The sequence below is a fragment of the Centruroides vittatus genome, unplaced genomic scaffold (assembly GCF_030686945.1).
Source record: "Centruroides vittatus isolate TY-2023 unplaced genomic scaffold, ASM3068694v2 contig_2122, whole genome shotgun sequence".
NCBI lineage: Eukaryota > Metazoa > Arthropoda > Arachnida > Scorpiones > Buthidae > Centruroides > Centruroides vittatus.
In genome coordinates this window covers 2524-24278 of record NW_027121319.1, presented here as the reverse complement: position 1 = coordinate 24278, position 21755 = coordinate 2524, and the positions used below count along the sequence as shown (strand labels likewise).

The following is a 21755-nucleotide window of genomic DNA, read 5'->3' as shown; positions in this document are numbered from 1 at the left end:
TGCAAGGATTGTGTGCATAAATTAGCTTCGAAAAAAAAACATTTTACTTTCTTCCATTTTTGTGTTTGTTTTGATTTCTAATGATTTTTTAATTTATTACATGGATGCGTAGGAATAACGAAAAACGTTTCAGTAGATTGTCTATGCTTCTTGGGCAATAAAACTTGAAAATATTACTCAGACTAAATGTCACGTTTATTAATTAAGATCATATATAACTGTCTTTTCGTTCAGTACATTTGGCAGTGACCTAGATTTTTCGGGGACTCATCAGTTAATAATTTTATCAACAAATATAACAAAGTTAAATTTTTATAGAGAATACAAAATATCCATGAACAAAAGATTTCACTTTGGTAAGTGAAATCTATTGTTAAAGGAAAAAAATAAAAAAATTAATTTAGCAGAAAGTAAGAAATGTTCTAATAGTGTCTGACACTATATACTGATTGATCGTAAAATAAACCCTATTCATCACTGTCTAACACAGGTACTTAGAAGTTCAAATGCAACCAGATCCGGTGTGGTGACATTTCGGGACATGCGAAAATTAGGAAATCATTTCCTTAACAAGTGATGCTAGAAATCACTAATGACATATTTGGCGCTTTAAATAATAAGAAAAAAATTCCTCTGCACAAGCACACTCGTTACAGCCATATTCTGAATAGAAACATGGCTATAATTCTTGACATTCTAATCTAGATGACAGATATCACGTTGCCGGAACGCGGCATTTCATACGAAGTTGATTTATGATAACAACTACAAAGCTGTAACTGTACTTCGCTATTGCGAAAATTTAGAAATAAAACTATTATTGACTCACAAGTTCTAGAGGAAAAAAAATCACACGATTTTAGGAAACTGGACGTCTAAGATTTCAGCCTGATAGAGGGCGCGAACCTGTCATTTTGCCTTCAGGTTTTACACTTTCCGAACGGGATTAGATTGAATAATATCCTCTAAGAGGATATATAGCACGAGTGTCTCGTACAAATAAAATGTTCGTTGCATGCAGCGCCAAAAGTGCAAAAGTGATGTGTGTTGGTAAAAATATTCGTACGTTTTTTGCGTGTCCTGAAATATTACCATTTAATACTTCGTTGCATTTGGACTACTAAATATGAGATAAAACTGATAAAAAAGTTATTAAACAGCTCTAGCTATCGTTAAATTTAATTACGATTAACCTTTAAAGACAATACTGTTACAAAGGATTTTATAACGAAACAATACTATAAATTCGACAATAATTTTCGTTACATTACTTACAGCATATCGCATTGTTTAAATTTATTTAAGATAAATGGATCTGATTACAGTATTCTGCAATGACAAACAACAGATCCATTTCTCAACATCCGTTTTCTGTGAATGTAGCCACAAAATAAAAATAATGCTACATCCTTATTCAAACACAACATCTGTCTCTCTTTACTTACCGTATTCCTCGGATATTTTACAACAAATCAAAGAGTGAGTTTCTGTAATTAACTTTTAAATACTTACGTCGACATATCCTAATTTGCATTAATATCGTATCTTCTGCTATAACGATAATTTTCATCAGTTTCAAATAGTATACAGTGGTTCTAATTATAGTTCCTTTTTAATCGCATTTTCTGTTTGTAGATATTTGGAAGAAGGACGAGAAATCATAAAATCAATGCAGAATGCAACGGACATATTTTGTGTAAGCAAACGATTAGGTCTACGTAATTTAAATCAAGCATGTCGAGATTTCATGACCGATCAGTCGAGAGTTAAAAACGTGTGTTATGTATATGACTTTGCATGGCAACAGAAAGATAAGAAATTAGAATATTTGTGCTGGAATATATTAAGTTCGAAATGGCAGGAAATTTTCTCATCGGATGAATGGCTGAACTGTGAAGTAACAACCATTGATAGACTTGTTCGTAGGCCAGTAAATACACAAATTAACGAAATAGACATCTTCACAGTAGTTTTGAAATGGGCCAAGAAAAGAGTTAATAATGAAAAATCTCTGAGGCGAGTCATGGAACCATTCCTTCCGTACATACGATTTCTGACAATGCCGGAATGGTTTCTGGAATCTCAAGTATTCGTTGAACCAATCTTGACGAACGTAGAAAGAAATGCAATAAGATGTTACTTGCAAAATAAGGATTTCGACGAGACATGGTTCATTCCGGACAGTATTTGTGACATTACATGCCCAAGAAAGCACGAATCGCTCTCGTCCTGGTTGTCTTATGTGAATCGAAGTGCATACTTTATTAACGCAGCAAGAAGAATGAATACAAATATTCGATTCATATGTGACATAGTTGCTAAGGAAGATTGTTTTGTCAAAAAATTGTATCTTCCTATAACACATTGCAGGAAAGAAGGAATAAATGTACTGTTGAAGCTTTCTGTTAACTTAAAGTTACCGAAGAAATGGATTTACAATACAGCGTGTAATACAAACGGATTTGTTTTATTAAGAAATTCTCTACGGATTCTAAAGTTTACATTTTATCGACTAATTGTTAAAATTGTTGAGAAACACATCATTGCAGAAAATAAGATAAAAATCAGTCCCTCGGCAAATTACCATAATCCGTTCGAAGGAATTCAAGGTTTTAAATATTTGCAATCTCGATTAATCTGGAAATTAAACGACAAATTTGACTACATCTACTTTGATGTTATGCCCTATTTTTAAAAACTGATACTCGAATTATTTTTCGCTTTTATTATATAATGTTTATCCCGTAACATTTGCAAAATTATGTGTCTTCATTTGGAATAATTAAATTTAATTTTTCTATCGAAGTTTTTTGAATTATTTAGGTTTTAACTATTGATTCTATTCATCCTGTCGGCACTAAGAAAACCTTTTTATTTCAGGCCCATTGTATCAATACATTTGTCCATGCTCACAGTTGGACGTCCCGGTAGTGAAAGACTGAGTACCACACATTTTCCTCATATTATTAGTAAAAATCTATGGGGTTTTTTCCGGAATTCGATCCTGTCTTGGCCTCTTCGGCTGTCCACCGTCTATAGATGGATTCAAAGTAAGGTCGGAAAAAATACGTTTAACAACTCCAAACGAACAAAACCAAATACAGTCAAACCTGCTTTTATGCGCTCTTTTTATGTGCGATTTTTATTTGTGCGATTTTTTTAATGCGAATTTTTAATTTGTGCGGTATAGTTGGCGACTAGTCTCGTGCGATTCGTCATGTCTTACGTTGACTTATTATAGCTAAATAAACTTATTATAGCATAAATGCACTTATTATAGTAATATTATTGCATGAATATGCGAAAAATGAAATAATTTACTTTTTAAGTCAACAAAACACCACCTGGACAAAAATATGTAAAACAGACGATAGACCAGACGATGCAGTCAAGTGCTGACATCTGTTGTCAATAAATTCTATTTCGTACGGTTTTGAGTTATTTTCTATGTGAGACTTTTTTTATGCGGTCCCTGTTGACCGCATAAAAAAATATTTTTAAATTGTGTCGCGAAAACTATTATTTACAGCCATTCGTGAAGTTTCGTGAGATTTTTTTTAATGCGATCCCTATCCCCCGCATAAAAACAGGTTTGACTGTACTTTTAATAACTCACGATACTTTTGAAATTTCTGAGCGACTATGCCATACGTATAAAAATAACGACACTTCGTCTTTTAGATGTCATACTGTGTTAAATAACACACAGAAAAATAATTCTCCTATCCTCTTTGACGTCTGGAAGTGAGAGAGGATAAGAGAATTATTTTTCCGTGTGTTATTTAATAGTACAATTGGGTAAAGACTAATTATCTGACTCCATTGGTTTTTTTACATATTTTATTAAGTCATATTCTGGTTACCACTCACTATAGACAAAGCTTGAAATAAGCAACTTTTTCTTTTCAAAGTGATGTTCCTCTAGAAATCAATTTTAACATCAAAAACAAATTACAATTTATTACTGAAAATTAAATTATTTTAAAAACGCGATATTAATCTTAAGTAGAAAAAGACTTTCTACTTAAGATTAATACTTTTATTAAATCGTAATCAGCTGGAAAATGTGTATATATGCTTAATTAAAATCTATATTTAAGTTTCACTCAGAATTTATTTTTAAATAGTTTTGAAAAGTCAGTTTGTTCATAATATCTGTTGAATAATAATACAATTAACACATTTTTAATTTAAGTGTGTCTACACTTTTTTCATTTGTATTATTTCTTCAACAAAAAAATTGTTTATCTTACACACTTCTAATTATCGTGTTACTCTGATTTATACTTTATAAGTGGTATTTGAAAAAAAATGACTTTTTTAATAGAGAATTGATATTAAATATAAAGTAGATATTACACAGGAAACGTCAAAAGAAAAATGCAGAACGGTCAACTTTTAGATTAATTTTAACATTTAAATAATGAAGAAACCGGAAAGAGCCTATCGTTCTATTAAAAGTCGAAATCACATTATTTTTATAACAGGACTTTTCTAAACAAACTGCTTTTCACATAGTTAATAAATCAAATTTTTTAATACGAATAGAAATCCATATTAGAATCCAACCTTCTGTGGTTTCTCGGGATCTACCAATTTTCATCTCGGATAGCCTCCTTCTACAAATCTGTAATTTTATATTAGTGTTAAGCTTCGAAAATGGGTCTAGAATTTGTGCAAAAATGAAAAAGAAAATTTTTAAAATAGAAACTAATAATTATAATAATTAAAATAATTTTATGTTGTAAAAGGAAACCGTCAAACGAAAAAAAAAGGAAAACGAAAAATGAATATTTTATGTCCATAAAAGGACATGTTTGTAGAAATTTCCGAGAATGTCGGTTTTCTCAGGTTGAAACAATAGATTAATTTGAGTACTAAGATCGAACATCTTCGATAGGAATCGAATTGTCAGTCGAGATCTGGGTTCCGATCTCGTTACAATTCGTGACGATGGGGGGACCAATTGTAGAGCGGATACAAGTCGGCATCGACCTATCGAAATGTTCGATCTGGGACTCAAAAGAAACTTATAAAAACCGTCAAAGAAAGGATGTGACGCTCTCTCGGTTATTAGTTATTAGTTCTTAGTATTGGAGTGCTCCGTTCTTGGATATTAGTTACTGTTCAACAACGAAAAGTTGTTCGACGTTTTGGGATAGATTTTCGCCATCTCATCTAGTCAAGTATCGTACAAGTACCGCCGCCGCAAAATCATTCCTGCTAGTTGTGTTGTGTGCCCCGAGGTCCACGTTCTCCTCCTCATCTTAGCAAGAAAAAGAGAAACCGATCGTCGAATTGACTGAACATTTTTTACGCAGACTGAGTCACCCAACGGATAGGCCTTACAGAGAAGAAAAAAAGTAGTTATAAGCGCCATTTTTTATACTTAATGAAAGGTTTGCGATGGAAGACCTGTCTCCGTAAATTTTTCCATTCCCACACGACAGTGCTGACCGCTAGGTTGTCGTGACACTTTCTCCCATCTGGCTAAACTCACATTAGAATAAATATGTTATGTATATAATATATAGATAACATATAATCGAGACGAGTTGATGATGATAATAATAATAATAATAATAACTCTCCCGTGGTCACCATCTGGTTGTGGTGAGAGAGCCCAGTAATTTTACTGATCCATAGGGCAATGCAGGCTGGAGCATAAGCTCCTGGTAGGGACACCCATGCCAGTAAGGTCTATGGGGAGAAATGAAGCTAAGAGTGACCGCTCCCACATTCTGTGGAGATATTTATTATGGTAATAACCAGATCAAAGTGTGATACCGGCTCAGACGTCGCCCGGGTTAACAAGGTCCGCGTTCGTGGGTTAGGCAAAGGCTCACGTTCGAAAAATAGGCCACAGTCTCCCTTGGTTACCGGTGGCGAAAGCAGCACCGGCCCAAGCATGGCTACTGCAATGCCCTCAACAGATGTGAGGAACCAACCCAGCCTTGGTGTTTCTGTGGCAATGCATCCACAGACCACAAAGGCTGGAAAACCACGCCAACGGATGAAATGGACAGTAGAAATGAACGAGTTTATCATCCGTACTTACTACACGATCACAAAACTCGAAACAAACATGACAGCATACAGACAAGAACTACACCATAGATTCACACAACAGTATCCTCATTTCACTGTCACCAAACAAAGGGTTGTTGATCAAAAAAGAACAATTATACACAACAACCTTATTCCACAAACAACACTTGAACTTATCAAACAACAGGTTGCTGATCAAATACATCAACAGACAGAAACATCTAACATTAATGAAGATCATGTAATCTGTCAGATAATCCAGCAACTAGCATTGCTAATAACACACATACAACAATTACCACTAATGATACTACAGACACTTCCTCATTCATCACTGATAACATAGACCTGGATTTAGTTAATACGCTCTCACTTATATTTCAGGAAACACTCACTAAATATACAGGTACAAATCCCACACGAAGACCACGAATACCAAAAATAAACACGTCAAAAGAAGTAGGAAAAACATTAAATTATGTAAACACTCACTTACTACCACACTACATTCATTCAATTTCTACACTCGCAGACATTCATACATTAGTTTATGCTGGGGCAGTCACAGTAGTGATACACCATGGACTAAAAGTACAATCACAGACAAATACACAGAAAACACAATTCTATCACAAGCCTGCCTGGCACAGAAGAATAGAAACAAAAATAAATGACATTAGACAGCAATTAGGCAGGCTGACACAATACACTAAAAACAACATAACACTCAAATTAAGGAAACAGCTCAAAAACATTTTCAAGAAAATAAAAACACACACAAAACATGAACATCACAACACATCCATTACAGAATACATTGATACACTAAAACAAAAACTTGCTGCCAAAGCACGTAGACTCAAACGATACAAAACATGTACACTACGAAAACAACAAAATAAATTATTTACAAACAATGAAAAACTCTTTTACAGACAAATTAATAACAAAGCAAACACTGATACACAGCACAGTGGCACACCAACAGAAGAAGAACTCACAACATATTGGTCTTCTCTTTGGTCCAGTGCTGTCACGCACAATGCTGATGCAGGCTCGATCAAGGAGGAGAACAGAAACTTGCACAACATACCAACTACGCCCTGTGCTGAAATAAACATACATGATTTCCAATACACTGTTAACAGAACACACAACTGGAAGACACCTGGTGTAGACAACATTCACAATTTCTGGTACAAAAAGTTTACATCACTGCACCAGGAACTAGCTAAACACCTAACACACATCATCATCAATCCACAAAACATGCCAAATTTTCTTACTCAGGGCATCACCTACATGAAACTTAAGAACAACAATACCACAGACCCACACAATACAGACCAATTACATGTCTTCCAACACTGTACAAATTATTGACATCCTGTATCGCAAACAAAATATACAAACATGTTGAAGAACACTTGCATACAAACAAACAAAATTTTTATTAGTCGAGGAATTTTTCAAGAAGATTTCTTGAGTCCTCTCTGGTTCTGCTTAGCCCTGAATCCATTATCCAACATGTTAAACAACACGCTGTATGGTTACAATATCAGACATAAAATAACAACACAGTATACACTGTCACATCTTATGTACATGGATGACATAAAACTTTATGCATCCACACAAAAACAATTTTATCAACCCCTACAAATCACACATTTATACACCAAGGACATACAAATGAAATTTGGCCTAGATAAATGCAAAACACCTCACATGGAAAAAGGAATCCCGAAGAAAGAAGATTTTGCTCTTGGAAATGGAGACGTTATTGAATCCATGGAAGAATGCGAGTTCTACAAGTATTTAGGATTTTAACAGGCCAAACTAACAGAACATACACAAATAAAGCAAAGATTAATTAAAGAATACCAAAGTAGGTTAAATGCTATTCTCAGAACACAGTTAAATGCAAAACACACAGTCAAAGCAATAAACACATATGTCATTTCAGTACTTACATATTCTTTCGGAGTTATACATTGGACTCACACAAATCTTGAGCAACTCCTAAAGAAAACAAGAACAACACTTACTAAGCATAAACAACATCATCCTAAATCCGCCACAGAAAGATTAACCCTTCCACGTAAAGATGGCGGACGTGGCCTGATTGACATAGTTAACTTTCACTGCAAACAAATATAGTCACTGCAAGACTTTTTCTACAAAAAACAAGAAACATCACAATTACATAAAGCCGTAACTCTAGCAGACTCAAATAACACACCATTAAACTTACACTCACATTATATGGACACAACACAACATATAAAAAGCATAGACCCCATTAAGCAATCGTGGGCTCGAAAGACACTCCATGACAGGCATCCTTACGATCTGACCCAGGATTTTGTTGACAAAACTGCGTCAAACAGCTGGTTAACTCGGGGATGCCTCTTTGGAAGGACAGAAGGATTTATGATCGCCATATAGGATCAGGCCATAAATACTAAAAACTACAGAAAACACATACTCAAACATACAACACTAACAAATGACACATGCAGAAAATGTCACATCATGCCAGAAACTATACAACACATCATTTCTGGTTGCAAGCTCTTGGCACAAACAGATTGTCTACACAGACATAATCAAGTAGCAAATATAATACACCAAGAGCTTGCAAGGAAACACAAATTAGTAGACATCCACGAACCATACTACAAATACATTCCACAGACAGTATTGGAAAACAACACGCACAAAATGTACTACGACAGAGCCATAATCACAGATAAAACAATTTACCACAACAGACAGACATCACACTCATTGACAAACACAATAAAATCACATACATTATAGACATATCCATTCCAAACACTTACAATATACAAAATGCATGCACTGAAAAAATTAGCAAGTACACAGAACTCGCCCAGGAAATAAGGCATCTGTGGAGGATGGATAGGGTGCTTATTGTACCTGTTGTTCTCTCCTCTACAGGTGCCATACCACATACACTACACAAAAGCCTGGGCACATTACAATTGAATAGAAACACATACATCACACTACAGAAGGCCACTATATTGAATACATGTCATATTGTGAGAAAATTCCTGAATACAGACACACACACTGATACACTTCTTTAATTTCTATTTTGGTTACTATGCCTTGACTTTGGTCCGGCATAGTACACAGCCACCGGTGTTAACCGAGTATATCTCACTTAACCCAAAGTAATAATAATAAGCGCAGAGCACAAACGGTTAGGTGTTGAAATTTGGAATACAGTTAGGATACGCCATGACGAAGCACACTAAGTTGGAATTTTTGTTAAATTTTCTATGGTAGCTGTATTATATGTTGATCTAGTAATAGATCAACATTATAAGATGTGAACAGAACCCGAAAGTACTGTAAAACTAGTGTATAAAGAATTCCACTGAAGAGGAATAAGAAAAAATAATACTGATCCGAAATGCAGTTCTAAAAAGGCAATAAAGGAGTTTGAACCTGTTAAGCTGTGAGGCAGTCTATCGTCAATTTTTCGGATTAAAAAGACTATTACTTGATCAAGGAAATTTTGGAAATCCACCCGTGAGGAAAAAGAAGAGGGTTAATTAAGGATCACTCTGAAGAAGTCCGCTTCTACTGTTCCATTCTTTGCCTTTTTGCAGGAAATCGAACATATTTTTGACCCATCTAAAACTTCTCTAATTAGCCTGGGAAAAGGGTGACTTAATTTTTGCATTCGGTGAAAACGGGTAAGATCGGCTATAATCTAATAATCTTAATCTTCGCTATCGTTACTTTTTGCCCGAGCATTGCCGGGCTCATCTGCTAGTTATATTTTATATATTTCACGTGTAAATATAATGGTCTTTATAATAATCCATACTTCTTTAATTACACCAAATAATGTTTCTGCATACTATTTGGTGCTAGAAATAGGCATATTATTCTTATTATAACTTTCAGCATACCCAAAAATATTGGTTAGAATTCGTCTCTGCCTGAAGGGTTTTCCCAGACCAAAAGCGAATATAAAGATGAAGCATCCGTGCTCCGAGGCGTTCGTTCCCAGAAAAGCATAGAAGAACTCCATTTCTCAGCCACTCGTCGGCCATACTCAGTGGACACCGGTGGACTTCTCAAGACGCTATATAGGAGGTGAACCAGCCACCCTGTTCCCAACGGATTTACCCAAAGATGGCAACATAGAAGACAACGGATAGACTTACCATTATCCAGCTGCCTCCCTCTCAGAGGTATTTAGTTAGAAATTCTGTAAGCTCCCTCTCTGTAGGAAAGTACCTAAACCAGGTACACGCCTCGGGAAGCGACACGTGTACGCATGGTGTGTAGTTATGTATTTTGTAGCTTATTGTAAGATTAGCTCTAGATTTATATTGAACTTTTTGTTGTGTGTATTTATTACCTGTCGTTATTTGACTCCTATCGACTTACTCACTGACCTCCACACTCACATATCACTAAAGAGCCTCCTATGCCATCCTACAACCACGTGAGCGGTTTTCGCCAAACCGTGCCGTTAAAAGGGCCTTAGGGAACCATTCGACTTATTAGCCCCCGGTTTCTCACAAATCTATTGATACAATGGGCCGGAAAGAAAAAGGTTCACTTAGTGTCACAGGATGAATAGAATCAAAAATTAACACTTAAATAACTGATGATTTTTGTGAAACCGTGTTGTATTATTCTTCGAAGTATCAAACACAAATTCGTGTTAATAACAACCACTTGGCTTTTTTCCACCTTTATTTAGTCAACTAAATAAAGGTGGAAAAAAGCCAAGTGGTTGTTATTAACACGAATTTGTGTTTGATACTTCGGACTTAAATAACTCACAAAACTTTGATAGTGAAAATTAAATTTAATTATTCGAAATTAAATTGCATAATTTTTTAATGTTACGGGATGAATATTATATAATACAAGCAAAAATTAATCTGTGTATCCGTTTTTAAAAATACGGCATAACATCGAAAGTAGATGTAGAAAAATTCATCCTTCAATTTCAATTCAAATTGCAAACATTTAAAACTTTGAATTCCTTCCAATGGATTGTAGTAATTTGCCGAAGAACTGATTCTCATGTTATTTTCTGCCACGATGTGTTTCTTAACAATATTAACAATCAATCGAAAAAATGTAAACCTTAGAATATTTAGAGGACGATTCAATAAAACACACCCATTCGTATTACATGTTGTTCTGTAACGCAATTTCGTCCCTAACTTCAAGTTATCAGAAAAACTTAACATTACACTTATTCCTTCTTTCCTGCAATGTGTTATATAGGAAGATACAATTTGTTGATAAAACAATCTTCCTTAACAACTATGTCACATATGAATCGAATATTTCTATTCATACTCCATGTCGCGTTAACAAAGTATGCACTTCGATTCACATAAGACAACCAGGATGAGAGTAATTCGTGCTTTCTTGGGCATGTGATGTCACAAATGCTGTCTGGAATAAACCATATCTTGTCGAAATTTTTATTTTGCAAGTAGCATCTTATTGCATCTCTTTCTACGACCGTTAAGATTGGTGCAGCGAACACTTGAGATTCCAGAAACCATTCTGGCATTGTCAGAAATCGTATGTACGGAAGGAATGGCTTCATGACTTGCTTTAGTGATTTTTCACTATCAACTTTTTTCTTGAACCATTTTAAAACTACTGTGAAGATGTCTATTTCGTCAATATATATATTTACCAGTGGCGTGCCGTCATTGGAAGCGATGGAAGCGCCGATTCCACCTTTCAATGACCTTTCCTTGTATTTTATAAAATATAAATTTTCATATTTTAACGTACTTTGAATTAATTAAAATGAATATTTTATTATAACTGCATTATGTATCTTTTACTAATTTCTATACTACATGTGAAAAAAAACGATAAGATTGCTATTGTATATTCGAATAATTCGGTGGCGGAAGGAATGTCAAAACTGGGTCAGTTTCTAATCAGCCAGATTATATAGGCATTAGCACATGCAATTTACAGAGCACCAACCTCACCCGGTTTAGCTGGTAGAAGCGACACACTCGTAAAGAGTACGCGACTTTATATCCCGGAGCGGTTGTGGGCTGTTAGCCGCCTGCTAGATATTCGGCCACCCTCGCCCGATTATGTGAATCACGAGCAGACTAGATCAACGGCGGGCAACCCGCGGGCCAGCTACGGCTGGCGAAAAGTTTCTATCCGGCCCGCGAGATCTTTAATAGATTATTAAATTGGAAAAATAACTATTAATTAGTTATTTTTCCAATTCTTAGTAATTTTCGAAAACGATAAAAAATAAATGTAGTAATTAACTTTTTATTTATTTATTTCATATTTGCAGACTAAAAAAATTACGAGTCACAAGAAGGCGTCAATTAACTACTACGGCGCGAAAAAAACGTAAAATTTATTCTGGCCCATGTTATAAAAAGGGTTGCCCACCCTAGACTAGATTTATAACAACCCAACCGATAGGAGTTTACTGGCACGTTTTTATGATAGTTCTGTATAGTTGACAGGAGTTTAAAAAAACTCCATTAAAATGTTTGATATATTTATTCTGCGTTTATTCCGCTCTCCCATCTTATATTACTTACGGATTTCGATGTTAAACCGGTGATATTACGATTTAGTATGTCCCATCTGTAAGGGGATGCAGAAAAAACGTGTACAATTCTAGTACAGTGTTAAAAATTAACTGTTACTTTGGCAGCATCATTTACAACCAAATTTAATGAATGAGACGTACAGTACATACAATGGTACAAAAAAAAGCTCTAGAATTTATTTTCCTTAAATTTACGATTTATATATCCGTTGTCATAAAAATTTGTCTTTCCACTGTTTTCCCAAGACTACAGATATTCAGGTACAAAGTAACTGGTTTCGACTTATTTCTACTTAAGAAGTGACTAAATAATTAAGAGATCAGGGAATGGGGACATAAAGAAAACCCTGTTGAAAGAGCCAGAATTTTACTTCAACAAAAGCTTAACAGAACCAATCACTCGCTCAGTACAGTGGGAAACTGATTTCCGTGTACACCTGGTATTAAAACGAATTAGTTAGAAAACGAATGATTATTAAGTTTAACATGGATTTTTACAGCTACGGTGATAAACGTTTAAAATTTACAACAGCCCTGTGGCGTCCTTTGAGATATACTAGTGATGCGACAAAAGAGGCATTTGACATTGACCGGTATCGGCACCCTCGGGATTTGGCACGCACGCACTCACTACACACCTACCTGGACCGTCACTAGTTCCATCCATTAGCTACTCGTATCAAGATATTTGACTAAGTGGATTGTTTTAAGATTTAAAAAGTAAAGAATATTTTATGTTATTTTTATGTACGTTTCTTTACAAAGCTATATTTTAATTATAATTTTCTTTAAAAGTATATTAATACAATCGAACAATACATTGTACCAGGTATGTATATCCACCGCACATTTTATTTCACCGAGTAAGTTTTTATAATTTATTTTTAATTTTAGCCCTTATATCGTGGCTAGCGATTCAGAATGTAATTGTGATATTAAAAATACATTTAGAGAAGTCTACAGTTTTTACTGGCTTATCGAACAAATGAATACGAATGGACCCTAGACCAGTGATTCTTAACAGGGGGGCCGCGGCCCCTGGGGTCCATAAGAAGTTTGCCGGGGCCGCCAAATTATGCAAAATTTCCTTCAGAATATAATAAAAAGAAAATTGATGTATAATCCGAATATCGTATTGAAAAGTGAAATAAGAAAGATAAAGTTTTCCTATTTAGTTTCTATTTATTTATTTTGTATTTCTTCCTACATACAACTTTGTTAGTACAGAAGAAATAAATGTAAATATGCTACTTACACCGCAGTATTTACTTCTTTTATTCCAAAGCAATTTTAAGAAACTATTAATGCTTGGAATTTTAAAAATAATTAGGAAAAATAGTAGGCTTTGAAAATTTAAATATTTTTGCAAAAGTTATGTAAAATCCTTACGACAAGTGGGCGTTTTAGTTTTAGTTTAGTTTTCGCATCGACATTGGATCGATTTATCGACGTTTCTTATTTTATTTTCTGTTAAAAATTAATGAGTTTTCATGTTTAATTGTGAAGTTTGAATGTTATTTAAATAGATAATGAAATAATAAAGTTATGATTTACATTTATTATATAAAAAATAAAGCAATAATAAAAAAATCAATTTATTATAGATAAATTATCAAATATAAATTATTATTAAAAAATGGGGGTCACAAAAAAATTATGAAATATTTGGTGGGCGGCGAGTATAAAAAGGTTAAGAACCACTGCCCTAGACCATCACTGACGCGCAATTAACTGATTGCCCCTGGAAGTCGGCTTTTTACAGAAACACAGCTTCCCTGTCATCAAATGTCACGGCACGCCACTGGTAGGAGGTGAGATCGGATTAGAAATATTTGAAGGTAAGATCACAGATATTTGACATTTTATGTTTTATTGTCTCTATGTATAAGTAAACATTTTCGTTCGCCTTGCATGATATTATTTGCACGTCTTCACTCTTTTAAGTAGATTTGCTTTAATTGTTTATTATATTCATGAAAAATGCAAGTTGACATAATTCTTTTAGAACTTTTTTAAATGTATACAGAGGGTTTTCTAATGAAAAAGAATTTATTACTGATTGAACTAATTTAAATCTTACAACAAAACACTCTTAAAACATTAAAAAACACTAATAATATAACTCACAAGACATTGATTTGTTAATCTTTATCAACTTTTATTTAAGTGTCGTTAACATAAACATAAAATAATTGCATAAACAGATAATATCTGAACACAATTTAATTTATAATATTGTCTAATATTTATTTATTGGCGTAATTTAAAAATCAATTTGCATTATAAAAATTAATTCTGATCCATGAAGGTATACGAACGGAAGGACTTCTTGTTATCAATATAATATTATTTACTTAAATTTTAGTAAAGGAATAATATTGTTGAGAAGATTTCTTTGCATTCCAAGTACACCGATAATCCGTTAATGCATAAAAAACACTTGTAAATTTGTATCGTCATCGTTACAAATGAAATCCTTCATTCTGTTTTATTTTATTCTTGTTTAATATCGTGTGTATTCGTGATAACGGCATTATGATTTTTAATGAATAAATGACTTATTTTTAAATCATAAAATTGTTTTTTTCAGAATTTCCTAAGAAAGAGGAAAAGGTCATTACCGAAATCTTAAATAAAACTGACGTGAAAGAAATAGAATATGGTGGCTCTGAATGTTTAGTCGAAGAGAAATCCGAGCCAAAAACACAAAAAAAAGTGAGAAAGTATTTTTGTATATATTTAAATAACTGAAATTTTAGATTTCATTTCACCAATGATGTACAAAATATATTAGAAAGACTTTTATTATCTTGATTTATGAAAATCTTCTTAAATCTTTTTTTAGGGCGTAACGAGATGCCTGTACGTATTCAGACGTGGTCTTCGCTGGCTTGGAAATTTACTTTTTCCATGCTTGCAACGGAAAATGTAATATTTTTCTGGAAGAAGATTGTATGCAGATTGGAAAATGCGTACAATTGGCAGTGTAAAATTTCTACACTTGATTAAAATAACAAAAATATATTATTGTTATTTTATTCAAAATTCACTGTAAATATTGTAAATACTTTATAAGATTTAAATAAAAGTAAATAAAACTCTGATTGGTGTTTTTTTTATTGTATTATCGCAATTATTTAAGTTTGGTGTCTTAAATATCACGAGTTTCATTTATATTCCTCGAACTTAAAGCAAACAAAGTATAACTCGAATATTTATTATATCTAATTATAATTGCCTTACAGTCCTTATTTCTAACGTTATTTTTAATTGTGTACATGGACTTTACTCTCTATTAGGTCTTTACGCTGGTGTTAAGACTTGACACAAAATGAGAATTAGTTCATAAAAAACAAATTTTCTTAATTATATCACCTGTAGTAAGTTTTTCTGTTGATACAAGTGATATAATAAAGAAACTTTCTTTTTTCTGAACTAATTCTGATCTTGTGTCAAGTCTTAACACAAGTGTGAAGTCTTAATATTGTTCCTAACAGAAATCGGAACCACTAGTTCCTCTGTATTCATTAAACGTACAATACAATTTTTAATACACTGATTTTCAATATAATTGCTGAATATGAATTTAACATACTTTTAAGTTAATTCGAAATTTCGAAATATTTATTTTATTCATTGTTTTAATGAAGATCTTGATTCTTCTCCGGAACAATTCACGGAAACGGTGGACGACTTGTACATTCACAGACCGTTAAAATGGGCTTTTATAAATTTAGAAAGATTTTTTCTTGTAAATGAAATCATTTATGAAGAAGACGAGTTTGAATCCGAAAATGCATCATCGGAAGACTATGATTCAATCCACACAGACAGCGAATTAAGAAACAATGAATATTCCGATGATTACGTCGAGTCGATTAAAGAAATTGAACAAACGAATGCTGAAAGCGATGTGTCATCAATATCTTCCACGAAAGATGACATTGAGGAAGAAAACTTTGTTAATTCTCATTCGTTTAATCAATTTTCGCATTACTTAATGAAACGTGTTTTTAAAAACACGTTTATTTAAAGAATTCGTCGTGATTTAATTCTTTATATTTTTGATGCGGATAAGTTTCCTTTGAATGAATTGCAGGTTTGCAGTCAGCCTCTTTAGTCAGCTCGTAAATCCAATTAATGTATCTGGACAGGTCTGTATAAATGGTGGGCAGCATCCTTTCACCGCAACTAAAGCCGTGAGAAGTGATGGCGAAGGAGACGTGATAATAGTCAACTTTAAACAGAAGCGATGATCCCGAATCTCCCTTTAACGTAAAAACAAAAAATATATAAATGAACGAAATGCGTATTAGTTTATATAAATTTCTCATTTGCCTGAATATAATAGATAATTATCAAGATAATTGTTTATTATATTCTGACACTTCTCCATTTTTCCTCCGATTGTTAAAACGTTTATTTGCGAGATGTTTTGTTATAAGGACAAAAGATAAATAACAGAAGGGAAACATACATAAGTAATTCATCACATTTATTGTGAGCTTTATAAGCTTTGGCATAAAGTCAAAATAGAATTGCTATTCAGCTAGAATAAAAGAATTAAAATGTAGCATTCAGAATTTATTATAGATCATATTTTATCGAGTTATTGAGCAGAATCATGTGGCAATTTGATGGTAAAAAAATATAAATGTACTGGTATCAAGATAACAGTACATTTATCAGACGATAAAATGATTAAGTGATTAAATTAAATGAGTGCCCATGACAATAGTAAATAGACACCAGCAATCTATTTATCTGTCTTTGATTATTCTCCATTTATTCTATAGTTTTTATGTATAAATTACAGTTTCTATAAAATAATTGTCATCTTTTAATAATGGACAATCTTAATAATGGACAGTTATAAGTATCTAAATCTATAATCGAGACGAGTTGATAATAATAATAATCAGCGCAGAGCCCAAACGGTTAGGAGTTGAAAGTTGAAATTTGGTACACAGGTAGGGTACGTCACGAGAACGCACACTAAGAAGTGATTTTTCTAAATTCCTCCCCACGGGGGAGAGGGACAGGATTAAGGCTTAACACTTCCAAGTAACAATTGAAGTGTTAAATAACAATGGAAGTGTTAAGTAACAATGAAAGAGTCAACAATGGAATTGTTAAGAGAAAGCGACGTACAAAACGCAGATGCAGTTTTTTCGTGTTTGCGGGAAATCGAACATATTTTTAGACCCATCTAAAAATTCTCTAATTAGTCTGGAAACAGGGGATCTCAATTCTTGCATTCTGTGAAAACGGGTAAGGTTGACTATAATGTAATAATCTTAATCTTCACTATCATTAATTTTGCCCGAGCAACGTCGGGCCCACCCGCTAGTATATTATATTTTGAGACACCATGAAGTGTTGATACTAGACACAGGATTTTTCACATCCATTTTATTTTCTGATAAATCAATTGTTCGAAATGCGAACGATAAAATCATGATAAATGATATTTCATTTGTCATTTTGTGATTTGCCAATGGTGCCGTTGAATTATAATAAACTGAATTCAATCAATTCTAATCATTGGAGGTTCAGCTACTTCGTAAGGGGTATTTTAGCTATATACAATGGACTATATAACTGGTTCTAATTTTTCCCCATTATGAACAGACTTCACATGCGACATTTTTGAAAAATAGAAAACATCGTTCTGACAGGAATTATTTGAAAGCTTATTAGTTTTTCGTGTTTTAAACTATTTCATTTTAAGAAGGAAATTTAACAATAATTAAAATACCATTTAACATTGTAGTCCAGCCGTGGCCGAGTGGGCTGCTTTGGGAACGTAAATAGAACCGTTGAACACTAGCAGTTGGATGCCGATTCGCGCATGATAAATACGTTGTGTATGTGGGGTTTTCTTACTTTTCTTTATGTGGCTGATCCATATATACGGCGGGACCAGTTTCCCGTATAAAATCCTCCATATAAAGCACTCCTCTTGAGAGATCACCCACGTGTTTCAAAGCCTTATTCCATCAATTCGGTTCATTTTCATTTCAGAGAGTAAAGGTGACTTTGAATTAAATCAGGATATTTTAACACTTAATATTTATCAATGCACAATTTAAATATTCTAACAATAGAATTTAATTATTATGATATAACCTCATTGCAATTTGCATATATATGAAAATGCATCAACACTTAATTAAATTTTGATTTTTAAATTTATCATTATAATATAGGACTATAATAATGTTCTGCTCAAAATCTAATATTTGACCTACACTAAATGAATATCGCACAATTGTATTGCATATAATTGCATTATAAAAAGAATTTCTTTGTAACATTTAGCGGATTAAATGTTTTATATTTAATTCATTTCTAATTAAGTTATAATTAAAAATGCAAAATAAGATACACACTCTGCAAGTAATTTTTTCTTTTCTTCCAGCACAAAGCATATTGTCAGTCAAATCGGAAATCATTTTTTTGCAAACTTCTTTCACTAAGTAAGGAATATCGACCTTCTGTAAAATATACGATCGGTTGCCATTTTTTAAACATTAAAAATAAATATTAATATTAATATGAATAGCAGGTTTTTGGATAAGAAGCATTATAGTTACTTGCCGAATGCATTTACTCCCCATCCCCACGCAACGACTGACGATCCTTCGGTAGGTTCCGTATTTGGAGGAGGCAATATCGTAGCCTTTAAGTCTTTTCCCAAAGAAAGAGCTGTTTCAAACTTCAAAACAGCAATATCGTTATCAACAGAGACATCATCGTAATTTGGATGTATGTGAGCTTCGTATATAACTCGCATATGATGTTTAACCTCGTCAAGTATCATAACATTGTAATCTCCAATGACCAATAACATTCGATTCAACTTGTACGTGATTTTGGTACCATCTCTACAATTTTGGAAAACTTTTACACTGTTAGAAATCAAATGAAATAACTATGTAATTTATACTTACATGTAGAAACAGTGAGCGGCTGTCAAAACGTGTTTATCCGTAATGATGAATGCTGCACAAAATGGAATACCAGTATAAAGAATTTCAGCCTTTAAAACAAAGTTTATAAATTTGTAATAATTTTTCAAATAATTTATGCAATTATTTCATAACAAAATTTTAAGATACCACGAATCGAAATGATTCCACATCTGCATTTTCCCCTCCGACGATTCTTGTTTTTCTTACGGAATAATCCTTGTCCATATCAGTTAGGCATTCTGGTTCTAAATATAAAATATTCGAAATATTTAATTTATTTAACGACAAAGTAGCTTAAAACGTCAATTTAATATGCCAAAAATCATTACGTTGTAAAGGAAAATATATTTTACTAGCAGGTAGGCCCGGCGTTGTCGGGTAAAAGTAACGATTGCGAAGATTAAGATTATGACGTTATAGTCAACCTTACTTGTTTTCACAGAATGCAAGAATTGAGTTCCCCTGTTTCCAGACTAATTAGAGAATTTTTAGATGGGTCTAAAAATATGTTCGATTTTCCGCAAAAACGAAAAAAATGCATCTGCGTCTTGCACGTCGCTTTCTCCTAACACTTCCATTGTTACGTAACAGTTCCATTGTTGATGGAAGTGTTAAGCTTTAATCCTGTCCCACTTCCCCGTGGAGAGGTATTTCGAAAAATCCTTTCTTAGTGTGCATTCTCGTGGCGTACCCTGTGTCTCAAATTTCAACTTTCAACTCCTAACCGTTTGGACTCTGCACTGATTATTATTATTATTATTATCAACTCGTCTCGATTATATATATAGATTCATATATTTTTTATATTCTTTTCTAATTCATCATTAAAAGTAACGTAATCACTGGAGTTAGTTCAACAAATTTATCATATTTATTTAGTTTAGTATTTGACTAAATTATACCTTAATTAAATTTAGTAGTCGCGAATACTTACTTGGATCATTTTCGTACGGTGGAGTCTAAAATTGGAAAAGGAAAAATATTATATATTAATACCTGGACAACGTATTGGAAAATAAATCTTTTAAGTTTCTATGTTAAATCTAATGCCTTTAGGATAATACATAAAACAAGTACTTAAACTGAACTCACCTCTTGAACTGAATAGCAATAACAGCTTAGAAATAATACACAAAAGAAAAACCTTTTTTGATTCATAAGCTAAGTATTTTTATTTTAAATTAATTAAAATCAAAAAGACAGTTATACGTTGTTAATCTTTATCGATTGAATAAAACTGTTGTAATTTGCACTAAATTATGAAAAATAAACATAAAATTTTTGAATATTTCATCATTGGGGGCTATGGGTCAAAATGTCTTATAATTGCTTAATAATATCATTTTTCAATTATCATCATTTGGTTCCTGTTATTGCTAACCACTATATGTTTTAGGTTACTTGAACTACTTTCAAACGGTTTCATCATTTACCTCTGATTAAATGTAATTGTGCAGGTAAAAAAAAATTCAGCCGTTCAACGGTATTCGTCTTCTATTGACAGTTGAGGGCTGTGTATCATAATTTCTTAATAATACTATTTTAAATTTATGTATCGATATTTTTCATGTTTCTAATCGCACAGCCTCTGAGCGCCAATTCTTGTTCTAGCAATTTACCAGTCATTAAATCAATATAAATTAAGTATTTTAACTGAGAATTTTTGATAAAATTTAAACGACTATATTTTTAAGAGTATTATGTAATTGTATAATCATATTTGTATTGTTGTTAATTTACAATTTTTAGACAGATCACACACCTTTCCGCTTTTATAATTAGCATTTTGATAAGTTTTATTTTTATTAAGGTATAGATTTAGGTCTATATGGCAGCTGCAATTCATTTATAGTTTAAAATTTTACATTATAAAAATTAATATGTTAAATTGTAAAATTGTTAAGTTAATATTAAAGTATACAAAAACATCGCCGAAATAGGTTTTCGGAAAGGCGGTTTTTATTGTGAAGTGTGCCAATCCGTAACATTGAACAGCAGAAGGAAGCTCACGTACCACTCACTCTTCAGCCACACCGAGTCTACAGTAGATTAGTCAAGACTTCATCATTTTAAACGTTCTATTCTGGTGCACTAAATGTTAATGAAAAACGTAAACATGG

At 32.9% G+C, this 21755-nt stretch overlaps 2 protein-coding genes across 2 annotated transcripts; one reads left to right on the top strand and one right to left on the bottom strand.

Annotated features, from left to right (window-relative positions):
* Nucleotides 1-1277: 1277 nt before the first annotated feature.
* On the top strand, nt 1278-15593 carry LOC136970721 (uncharacterized). The gene is made up of 4 exons (XM_067265184.1): nt 1278-1479; nt 1636-2609; nt 15252-15376; nt 15507-15593. Exons 1-4 carry the CDS (start codon nt 1310-1312, stop codon nt 15591-15593), a joined length of 1356 nt encoding a protein of 451 aa, XP_067121285.1. The 5' UTR covers nt 1278-1309.
* Nucleotides 15594-16686: 1093 nt separating this feature from the next.
* On the bottom strand, nt 16687-19860 carry LOC136970720 (transmembrane protease serine 4-like). The gene is made up of 4 exons (XM_067265183.1): nt 19783-19860; nt 19615-19703; nt 19275-19572; nt 16687-16929 (listed from the first exon to the last, which is right to left on the bottom strand). Exons 1-4 carry the CDS (start codon nt 19858-19860, stop codon nt 16687-16689), a joined length of 708 nt encoding a protein of 235 aa, XP_067121284.1.
* Nucleotides 19861-21755: the final 1895 nt, after the last annotated feature.

Bases quoted from the DNA above. Each gene is read 5' to 3' on its own strand.
- LOC136970721 (XM_067265184.1), top strand. From the start codon at position 1,310: ATGGATCTGATTACAGTATTCTGCAATGACAAACAACAGATCCATTTC. The intron at 1,480-1,635 runs GTGAGTTTCTGT...TTCTGTTTGTAG, and splicing joins ATTTTACAACAAATCAAAGA to ATATTTGGAAGAAGGACGAG. The intron at 15,377-15,506 runs GTGAGAAAGTAT...ATCTTTTTTTAG, and splicing joins AGCCAAAAACACAAAAAAAA to GGCGTAACGAGATGCCTGTA.
- LOC136970720 (XM_067265183.1), bottom strand. From the start codon at position 19,860: ATGGACAAGGATTATTCCGTAAGAAAAACAAGAATCGTCGGAGGGGAA. The intron at 19,573-19,614 runs GTAAGTATAAAT...GATTTCTAACAG, and splicing joins GCCGCTCACTGTTTCTACAT to TGTAAAAGTTTTCCAAAATT. The intron at 16,930-19,274 runs GTAAATGCATTC...TTTACGTTAAAG, and splicing joins TCGTTGCGTGGGGATGGGGA to GGAGATTCGGGATCATCGCT.